Source organism: Benincasa hispida, chromosome 10 (genome assembly GCF_009727055.1).
Source record: "Benincasa hispida cultivar B227 chromosome 10, ASM972705v1, whole genome shotgun sequence".
Taxonomy (NCBI): Eukaryota; Viridiplantae; Streptophyta; class Magnoliopsida; order Cucurbitales; family Cucurbitaceae; genus Benincasa; species Benincasa hispida.
The window spans coordinates 51,317,531-51,328,246 of NC_052358.1; the positions used below are offsets into that span (position 1 = coordinate 51,317,531).

The 10,716-nt window shown below is 34.0% G+C and overlaps 1 protein-coding gene across 1 annotated transcript; it reads right to left on the reverse strand.

The window, feature by feature from the left end:
- Positions 1-4,667: 4,667 nt before the first annotated feature.
- On the reverse strand, positions 4,668-9,756 carry LOC120089500 (dolichyl-diphosphooligosaccharide--protein glycosyltransferase 48 kDa subunit). The gene is made up of 13 exons (XM_039046988.1): positions 9,408-9,756; positions 9,016-9,152; positions 8,627-8,752; positions 8,414-8,467; positions 8,164-8,277; positions 7,669-7,724; positions 7,521-7,562; positions 6,899-6,974; positions 6,685-6,756; positions 6,478-6,603; positions 6,282-6,386; positions 5,441-5,524; positions 4,668-4,965 (listed from the first exon to the last, which is right to left on the reverse strand). Exons 1-13 carry the CDS (start codon positions 9,673-9,675, stop codon positions 4,918-4,920), a joined length of 1,308 nt encoding a protein of 435 aa, XP_038902916.1. The 5' UTR covers positions 9,676-9,756; the 3' UTR covers positions 4,668-4,917.
- Positions 9,757-10,716: the final 960 nt, after the last annotated feature.

Genomic DNA, 10,716 nt, shown 5'->3' on the forward strand with positions numbered 1-10,716 from the left:
TATCTCTGCTGGCTCATTCTTCTATACCACATGTTTTTTCGTCTTGTGCCTTTTAAACTGTTGTTCACTTAATTAAAATAATACACCCTATTATCTTCTTTTTCAAAAACAACTCAATCACACACTTTTTAAGTCCTTTACGTGTGCTTGTTTCCCCTTTCTCTGACCATATAATGATCCTAAATTTCAATATCGTTCACGTGAATGTTCTTTTATTGGTTATAGCTCATCTCATAAAGGTTATATCTATTTTGATTTGTCTATTGGTCGTATTTGTATCTCTCGACATGTTATCTTTAATGAACAGTCTTTCCTTTTCAATCTCATTCCATTCTCCCCTTGCTTTCCATCGAATAAGTTTGTTATGATCCTTATTTCCTTCTTTCCCTTCCTTCACTTCTCACCTCATCACCACCTCCTTCATTCACCCCACTGTTATCTGCTTAACCTGCTCACTATCCACCGCAAGGTTCCTCTAATTCTCCTATCATTGCAACTTCCACTCCTTCTTTCATTGACTCATCCCCTACTACCGCCACTTCCCTTGTCTCATCCTCTTCACCTTCTCCTCCACCGTCTCCTAATCCCACTCCTCTGCCCTCCCCTAATCCCCCTTCTTCTGCCTTAGACACACACCAACCTCCAACTGTTCTAGCTCCCTATCCTCATATTCTTAACCAATAACCCATGATCACCCGCTCCAAATGGGGCATTTTCAAACCTTATCTACTGTCTTTTATTCCTCTCCCATTCCTTCTGAACCTCCCAATTACAAAGTTGCTCTTATTGATCCTTATTGGAAACAAGCTACGAATAATGAGATTGAGGCTTTAATGAAGAATCAAACATGTTCATTGGTTACCTTACCACCTAATAGGAAGGTCATTGGTAGCAAATGGATGTTTCAAGTGAAGCTCAAGCAAAATGGTGAAGTTGACAGGTACAAAGTAAGATTAGTAGCCCAAGGATACTTTGAATCGTGTTTTCCTTTGTTCTTTCCTTTGGCTGGAGTGTGCGACAATTTGATGTCCAAAATGTCTTCCTCAATGGTGATTTACAAAGAGTGTTTATGAAACAACCAGCCAGCATTGTTAATGAATTACATCCACATTATATATCGCGATTGCATAAATCATTATATGGTCTCAAACAAAGTCCACGTGCTTGGTTTTCAAAACTTGGTTCTTGCTTAATCAATTGGGGGGTTTATGGCTCCAAGGAAAATCCATCCATATTCATATACAAGAATGACAAATCGTTGATTATCTTCTTGATTTATGTAGATGATATTCTGGCCACCGGTAACAATTCTCATCTTGTTCAGCACTTCATTTTAGAGTTGAATGCTACATTTTCTCTTATAGACTTAGGCTCTTCTCTTACTTTTTGGGTATTCAAGTGCATTATGAGTCAAGTTGTATGCATCTTTCATAGTCTAAGTATATCAGTGATCTTCTCATGAGGGCCAACATGGTTGATTGTAAATCAATTCACATACCTATGGTGGCTGGTGCTCAACTGTTCTTACATGATGGGTCTCTGTTGCCTGATCCATCATCATATCATAGTCTTGTGGGTGTCCTTCAATATTGCACGCTAACAAGACCAGACATTAGCTCTTTATCAACAAGCTCTGTCAGTTCTTATACGCCTCAACGACCACCCATCTGCAAGTCGTGAAGCGCTTATTGTATATCTTAAAGGCACCTCTCATCTTGGCCTATCATTAACTAAGTCATCTCATCAAGTCATCACTTGTTACACAAATGCTAATTGGGCAGGTTGTTCAGACGATTGTAGAAGCGTTAATGGTTTTTGCATTTTTCTTGGCTCTAATTTAAACTCCTGGAAGTCCTTAAAACAGCATCTCGATTGAGTGCCGAGTCTCAATACAAATGTCTGTCAAATGTTGGTTCTAAACTCATATGGATATAACCGGTCCTCTCTAAAATCGGGTTAGTTGCTAGTGTTGCTCCTATTCTTATTTGTGACAATGTGAGTGTAACCTACATTGTTGCTAACCCATTTTTACATCATCGAGTAAAACATATCAAAATTGATCATCACTTTATCAGAGAATAAGTTTCTCAACATCAGCTATTTGTTCATTTCGTTCCATCCATGGACCAACTTGCTAATATCATGACCAAAGCTCCACCCTCCATCTGATTCACCGATCTTCATATCAAGCTAACCATTCTCCACGAGAACCATCAGCTTGCAAGGGGATGCTAGATTAATATTTCCGTATTTATCTTTTAGTCCTTGTACTTGTTGCTTTTATGTTTTTGGTTTGTTATTATCTTATATCCAATACTCTTTTGACATTTGTCCCTATCATCTCTTATTTAATACACGTTGCTTCTTCAGTATGGTAATTGAGGCATTACCATCATTTCATCATTTCATCTTTTATAAATAATAAGCATTATGATTTATTTAAAATATGTACAATGTTACTTATTAATTTAACGATATTTTAATTCGCTTTTTTGATAACATTCATTAATTGATATTTTTATAAAATTAAAATCTAACATTTTTGGTTAGCATCAACATTTCTTAAACCTTGTTAGAACTATGCAATGTTCGACGAGACATATTGATTGGAGAAATTAGATGATTTCACCATTTGGCAAACCAATAATGATTTTCTTGTAAATTATACATATCGTCAGTTCATCAATTCTTTCCCTCATTAGCATCATCAGTTCATCAAAATTAAAATAAATATTAGCCTTTTTTGAATTCAAATAAAAGTTTAAACTAAGATATCTTGAGCAAACTATCCTCTCAAATTAGCAAAATTTTCAAACACTTAAATGGGAGTTGAAGATGTATTTAATTAATTACGATGAGCCCCAACATATTGAGGGAAAAAACACAATAAAATTACTAACTTTAATTTAAAATATTACTTTTTACTACTTTTTATTAAATGGCATAAACAAAATAACAATAAATTTAAAGTGGTTAAAAGAGAGTTTGAGATATATTTAATTATGTTAAGCACTAGAATATTGAAAAACAAAATCCATTAAATTTAAAATAGTACTTTCTACTACTTTTTATTAAATGGAGAAAATAAAATAGCAATAAATTATAAATGAACATTAAACTTGAATAATAAAGTGTTATTGATATTTTTGTTTAAGTAAGAATACTCGTTTAGTAAAATAGTAAACAATTGCGGCAAGAAATCGAAATATTTACAAAAATAATACAGCATTTTTTAATTTTAAAATAGGGCAAGCTTAAAATCTTGCCCAAAAAAAAACATAACAAAAATCCAACGATTATTTTCTTATTTATCAAAGAAAAATCAAATGCGTTATAAAGAATTAATTAATCAATTGGATATTCGGGAGGCAAAAACTCGGTAATTTTAAAAGTCATTTTTGAATTATTTGATTTATTAGATCTTAAATTTTTATGAACTTATTTTCATTTTCAGCAATTCATGGAAAGATGAATCGAGGAAAAACTTATGAATGGACCAGCTACAAGAAAAGAAGTTGCTTCAAATGGAGGTGGCTAAGTTTCAAGAAGACAAGGTAAACGAAGCCGTGCCTTTGATTAGGCCTTCCTTTATTCCGATTGATAGATTGAACCAATGCTACTACTTGACCTCTATCCTATACTATGAAAGTATAGTGCTCATCGAAGGCTGCACCAATCCTAAAAGAATATAGTGGGGAGGTGCCACCTCTGAGAGATTCTATAACAACTTTAGTTACAGTCCGCTCTAGAAAGTCACTGATAGCTTCTTCTCGCGATGAGACAGAGTACACTGATATCAATGAGAGGTATAGTCTATTCTAGAAAGCCACTGATAACTTCTTCTCGCGATGAGACAGAGTACACTGATATCAACAAGAGGTATAGAATTACAGACAGAGTGAGATGTAGAACCTGTACTAGATTGAAAGAATCAATGGCAATAGAATTCCTGTTAAAGTTAAATGTAACTCTAAGGCACTTGTTGATGCGCTAATAGAAGTCAGATTTCTCTACAGGCCTCATATTAATATTAGAAAAGAGATGCTTCTTTCTCATGTTCATTGACGGAAGTCTTTGGTTAGACGAAGTTCAGAGGTGGAGCGAGATACCTCCATGCCGAGAAAGTAATACAGCGGATGAAAGAGACAAATTGGTTGTCAAGCTCCTTGATGAAATCGAATAAAAGAGAAGAATCATTCCCGATGAGAATGTTGTCGTCAACGTATAAAAGAAGGATCCTAACCTACAGAAAGGGGTGAATGAGATAATCTCAGCCGCTTTACCAAGCGACATGTAATTGAACTAGGGAGAGGGGAAGGAGAGGCTACAGCACAGGTGGGTAAGGGCGAAGTCATCATAAAGTGGTTGACTGGACAAAATATAAAATACAATAACAAAAAACAATTTCGTGCCATATTGGTAAACATCCAAAAAGTTGCAAACATTTTCTAAAATGTACTATTTAGTTAAATATTTGCATAAACAAAACAAAAAAAACAAAATTATTACAAATCTAAAACATGTTTAATTGAAGTGAGCTTGTTCAAGAATAATTAGCACGCATATTTAAAATTTCTGAAGGTTTAATCTTTATCTCCCAATTCATTCTCTAAAAAAAATCCAATTTTTCATTATAATTATTGAAAAAAGAAAAGATAAAAAAAAAAAAAATTAAAATTTCCACGTGATGCATTGTACATAGAATAATTCTATAGTTAAAACAAGAGCTGCTTCTCAACAAAATTGTCATTCCCCTACATTAATCACTAAGACTAAAGTATCTATAATTTTAGCAGCAACATTCAAAAATTAGAGTACGCAAAAGAAGTAGAGCTCAAATAATAATTCAAAATCAGAAAAAAAAAAAAAACTAAGCTCTGCATCCTCACATTGACTTAATTGCATCTGCAAAGTTGGTTACTTGTTGTATAGGTGAACAATAGTGAAGATGAAGAACCCAGCCATCTGCAAACACAATTTAATTCTAATGATTTACTAAGTTCAAAACATATAATTGCATATTAAGAACTTGGAATATCAATTAAAAATAATGTAAAAATCTTTATGATATTGATTAATGAGCTTAATTACCTCTCCTATTTGTTTTGTAATCTTTGTTTTCTTCCGACGATTTTTTGAATTTGGGTCAAAGAAATGAAACGAATTTTTTAGAAACTAAAAATGGATTGTGTATAGTCTAAACCCGGTGTGATTAAATGAAGATACCATAAATATGGAATAGGTATTCTAACGGAAAGGGCCAAGCCAAAATGAGCTTAACTCAACAGTAATTGGCATGGTCTTTCATCTTAGAAGTAGGAGATTCGATCTCCCATCCCACAGTTGTCGTACTTTAAAAATAACTAAATAAAAATAAAAACCAATCTCCCTGCCCGTCAGTTCCCCGTACACGTCTCAAAGATACATAAAAGAGTCATACCATCGAAAATGCTGATCCATAGTATGGATAGGCTGTAGGAATGAATCTTTCATATTCATTGTGCCTAAAGGGTCTCACTGGAATCTGCAAAATAAGAATATTCAAGAAACAGGAACGATTAATAACAGACCAGAAGTTTTCCTACGCTTCTTTGCCAGTGATGCTAAGTGCAAAACAATATGGCATAGGAGCAACATTTTCTGCCTTCTCAACTGAATCCCAAGCTGAGTGGGGAGATATTTCAACACAAGGTGTTTTGTGTAGCGTGCCACTTATAATTTGTAAAAAGAGTAGATGCATAGACTCCTGTGCCAAAATATTCATTCACAAAGAGTAATGGATCGAATTGGAAAATTTTAGAGGAAAGAGGAATTTTATAGAATCTAATGATATAGAATTCGTAAGCCTTGGATAGTAATATATTAGGCATCGAAGTAAGCTCATTCTCGTTTCTTTGCTTAATATGGAGGATTATCTTTAAAAAAAAAACAGATTAATCTTATTTTCTCGATCAGAAGAACAGCATAAACATTCCTGCCACGTTAACTACTAAAGAAACCAACAATGAATACCTTCACCCATGTGCATGGTGTACACTAAGGTGAATGCTCTAGTGTGGTTGCCTAATACTAACAAGGTGCTAAAGGTATCGCACATGGAGGCACACGTAAGTTTGAAAAAAATGATCAAGTTCCATCGTATGCAAAGAGCAAGTGGCATAATTTCCAAAACTGATGGGGGCAACAGAAACATGACAATTTACTTCTAGCTATAATGGGATCCATCAACTTGCACATTCCCTCTATAATTAGTATGCATCAAGATGAATTTCGAACATTACCTGCTTTGACAGAGATAAGGTAGTGTAGCCAAGTTTTTGATACTCAACCTTGAACTGGAATACTCCATATACATCTGGAACTTTGAAGGCCGCATGATAAAGACCCTACAAGAGAAAGTAGCTATAAATATTTGGGTCCAATCAAATCCATAGGCAAAAATCAAGCAAAAAACAATCATAAAAAATAAAATCATACCTTGTTGTCAGTCGATAAAGTTTTTAAAACATAGGGGCTCATCATGTAAAACTGCACCTGAACATCATCAGTTACATATGGCTCCCATGCCTTACCAGACCACTCGTAAATCTCAACTGAATATTCCTTTAAACAAAATCCAAAGGTCAGAAGAACTCAAATATTTCCATCTCGTTAAGTATTTAGCCTTTCTGAAATTAAAATTACCAATTCATCATTAATCCTGTACATTGCTGGCTCATCAGTTTCCCCAACTTTGTGGTGCTTAACATTAACAGCCTACAAATACAAGCATCAATTTGTGATGTAGCAGTTAGAATTAGCATCTACAATCTAATTCTAGAACAAATGCATTACCGAGTAGAAAATGCCAAAAAGTTAAATTTTAGTTGTATGTAAGACAACCAAAGAAATGCCTCACCTTAAGATGACCTCTCTCGTGGAAAACCCATTTGCTTAGTTCAACTGAAAACTGCTCGTTGCCTGACTTATCATATCTGCTATCACAACATAATCTCTTCAACAAGTATCTTCAACAGTTCATAAGCATGCTAATTACTAACAATTGGGAAATGATCTGATTTTTTTGAATGAATGGTTTTCTGTTGCTTATTTAAAATAAAAAAAATAAGAAAATAAGAAAATAATTACTAACTGATCTAAACTCTCGTCAATGGTCAAGCAATATTCTTCTCCAAAGATTTCAATCCAGGTTGTTGAGGACCAAACCAACAATTCATTATTAATTGATGCAGCTTCATAATTGTTTTCCACCATCCATTAGATAATATTATACATATATATAATGGTTGAACTAAAAAAATTTACTAGTGATGGTCAATTCAAGTTCAATTTACAAATCAAAGACAGCAGCCATCAATCCCCATTAAGATGTCAGGACTCACAATGATTATCAAGACATCAACCATAACTAATCAGAAGAATCACAGTTATTTAAAAAGTCTGATTAGATGTTTCCGAATCCACACAACTAAGAACGTTTTTATCAACTAATACAATCTAGTTCAGCCATCTTGACTTACTTGGTTGGACTTCCAGCCTTCTGCACCCCAGATTTGAAGAATCTATAAACAACAGAGAAAAACATATAGTATCAAGAGATCCTGAGACTGCAGAAGAAGAAAATAAATAAAGATTGTTCCTGGTAAATAAGTTATAAGTGTTCCCTACCGGTTGCTAAACAAAGTTAATGATCCAGAGATCAAAATCCGGGCATTGTTTCTTGCCTGCAACATAGAAGGAAATGTAAATTCTTCCTAAAAAATAATAATAATAAGAGAACTGTAAGGCCAGCGCCAGCATGATATTTTAATCCCTAGAAATATGTATTATTACAACTAGAAAGTATCTGTACATCTAAAGGAAAGTCAAAGGTTGCTCCCCGTCAAATGGATAAAAAGGAGAGGCCTTAAAGATTTAGGAGACCAAAAGAAAACTTAGAACATAATGCCAATGGTGTTAAATTTCATACTTGAATGACCTCAGTTTTTTAGAATTAATCCCAAGCCTCAAAGTCAAGAGGTCGCTCAACTAATCATACATGATAAAGCTCCCTATTCAATACTTCATCTTTTTGTTTATCAAACTTCATGCTCCAGTAACATAGAAACAAACTATTAACAGAGATCCATAGAAAGGAAAGCAGGTACTTAAAAGAAAATAGACCTGTATGACTGAAACCAGAGAGATGGCTGATCCAGTTAGTTGTGGAGGACTTGATAGCTTGGACTTTGGGTTGGCAGAATACGCTGAGGGAGATGCTGAGAGAGCTTTTAGCACCTAAAGAATAAGAGAAGAGAGCTTAATACATAAAACTGGTGACACCTATCCAGAGTTATGTAGTAATTTCCTGAAGCATTAATTAGAACACATTCAATAAAGAAGTTGTAAAGTAAACACTATCCAAGTATCTTACCAAGCTATTGGCAGGATTTAAAGTATGGCCAATCCCCTGGAAAAGTACAGGAGCCTGTGTGGAACATTCATCCAAAGGGTAATTAGAAAAAAGAATTATTACAACAATGACAATTACAAATACAAAATAGAGTTAGTAAAATGGAAGAATTCAAGACCTAAAGTGATAAAACAAAAATGAAAAGATATATATATATATATATATATTACTTGCCTCAATTTTCTGGCTTCCCACAATTACATCAGACTTGATCAAATCGTCACTAGCAATCAATGTGTGATGACCCTCAGTCTCTGATACCGCGTAGCTGGTGTGGTCGATGACTACAGCAGCTGGATCCTTTGGCAGAATATTTCTCATATAAGTATATGAAGTACAGAAAAGCAGCGGATTGTTGACAAAAATTAAAAATAACAGCACTAAGAATAGACAATACATCTGCTCATGGAAATTGTAAAAAAAAAATAATAATAATAATAATCAAAAAGAAAAGTTCCAGTAGAATCTTTTTACACTATACAGAAGCAAGAAATATCATTCTCGTAGGGGGTTGACAATTATGCAACAGATAAAAAAGTAACATGTTCTAGATATCCACCAACCTCATCAAAATCAACACCACATTCAGTGGCAATTTCTCGGATCAACTCAGATGCATTAGAATCAGCAGCAAGAATTAAATCATGGCCCGAATCAACAAAATCCAGTATAGCAGCAGGATCGACGGATCCCCCAAAGCCTACAAAACCCGATAAATGAAAACTTAAACAATTACCACAATTCCAATGCAATCCATTACGAGTAATTCGGAATATCTCGAAGCATACGAACTGAAAATCAATAAAATTCCAAAAAACTGAAAACCCAGTTGACCCAATGTCTCCAATTTCCAAATGGGAAAGAAAAAAAATACAAGAATTCCAAAACGAAGCATAAAAAAAATACAAGAATTCCAAAACGACGCCTACAGAGGACGAAATGAACGAAGGCTTACGTTCGATTGTTGGCGCAAACAAGATCAATGCATCATAGAAATAGCGTCCATATCTTTGCAAGGCGATCTTGGGGTCATCGGCGAGCTTGAAATCGAGGTGGAAACCTCGAGACTGGATGGACTTGAAGAACAAAGAATGTGAAGATTTGATGGCAAAGTCATCGAGTAAGACAAGGACTTTGCGATCTGTTGGATTCTCGGGGGAGAAGGCAAGGCAGAGAAATGGAAGAAGAGCGATTAGCGTAAAGGCGACCAAGGATTTCGACATGGCGTTAGGGTTTTACGAAGTGGCACAGTCCGAGAGAGATCTCAGAGATCTCCTTTCCAGTCGTTCTGTGAAGAAAAGTATAGTCTGTGGAAGAAGGGTGTATTTGAAGTTTGGCCCCAATTGGAAGTTTAATCACAAAAAGACCCCAATAGTTGTGAAGAATTTGCCAAATGACCCCTATGCTTCTAGAAATCCAAAATGAATGAGCTAAATCATTTAAAATACAACTTTTATTTTGTTTCAAAATTTCAATAATACTTTTAGACTTTAAAAAAAACTAAAAACTAATCATGCAATTAGTTTTGAACGGAAACGGTTAGTATTTTATTTCAAAAGTAGTATGAGACTTTCAAAAAGATCAATGGTAATCTTTAACTTTCAAATAAAAGTTCAAAAATACTCATATTATTAATATATAGATGAAAATTGTTAGTACTCATTTCAAAAATACGCATAAACTTTCAAGAGTTTTATTAATGTCATTCATTTAAATTGATTTTTTTTCTTTCATACTGATACACCCATTTTTAAAGTTTCTATACCAAATTCTTAGCAATCAAACAAAACTCAAGCATAAAATCTCACAAAGCCTAACAAAGTCTCTAAATCAAAATATCTCATCAAACTTCAACAAAAAATAATATCAAAATAAAAAGTGGACGACAAAAGAATATCATTTTCGATCATAAAAAATCTTCTTAACTTATCATGTTAAATGGACTAACGGATACTAGAAAAAGGATCAACAAATTCTTCATCACTACAAATTTGGCGATACACATATTTTCTTTCTTTTTTTCTCTCTCTATGGTGGCTGCCAGAAATTACGATCCTATTCTCAATATGTCCCTTTTTTTGTATGTTAAACAAGAACGACATATTAACATAAACTCAACCACTTACGTACATACAACTTTGTCAAAATATTAAATTTTCTCAATTGAAGGGGTTAGTTTTAGAGTTTTAGAGTTTGAAGAAGGTGAATAAAAAGGTATTAAAGAGGTGGGTGGTGGGAAAGAAAGTTAAAATTCATTAGGTTAT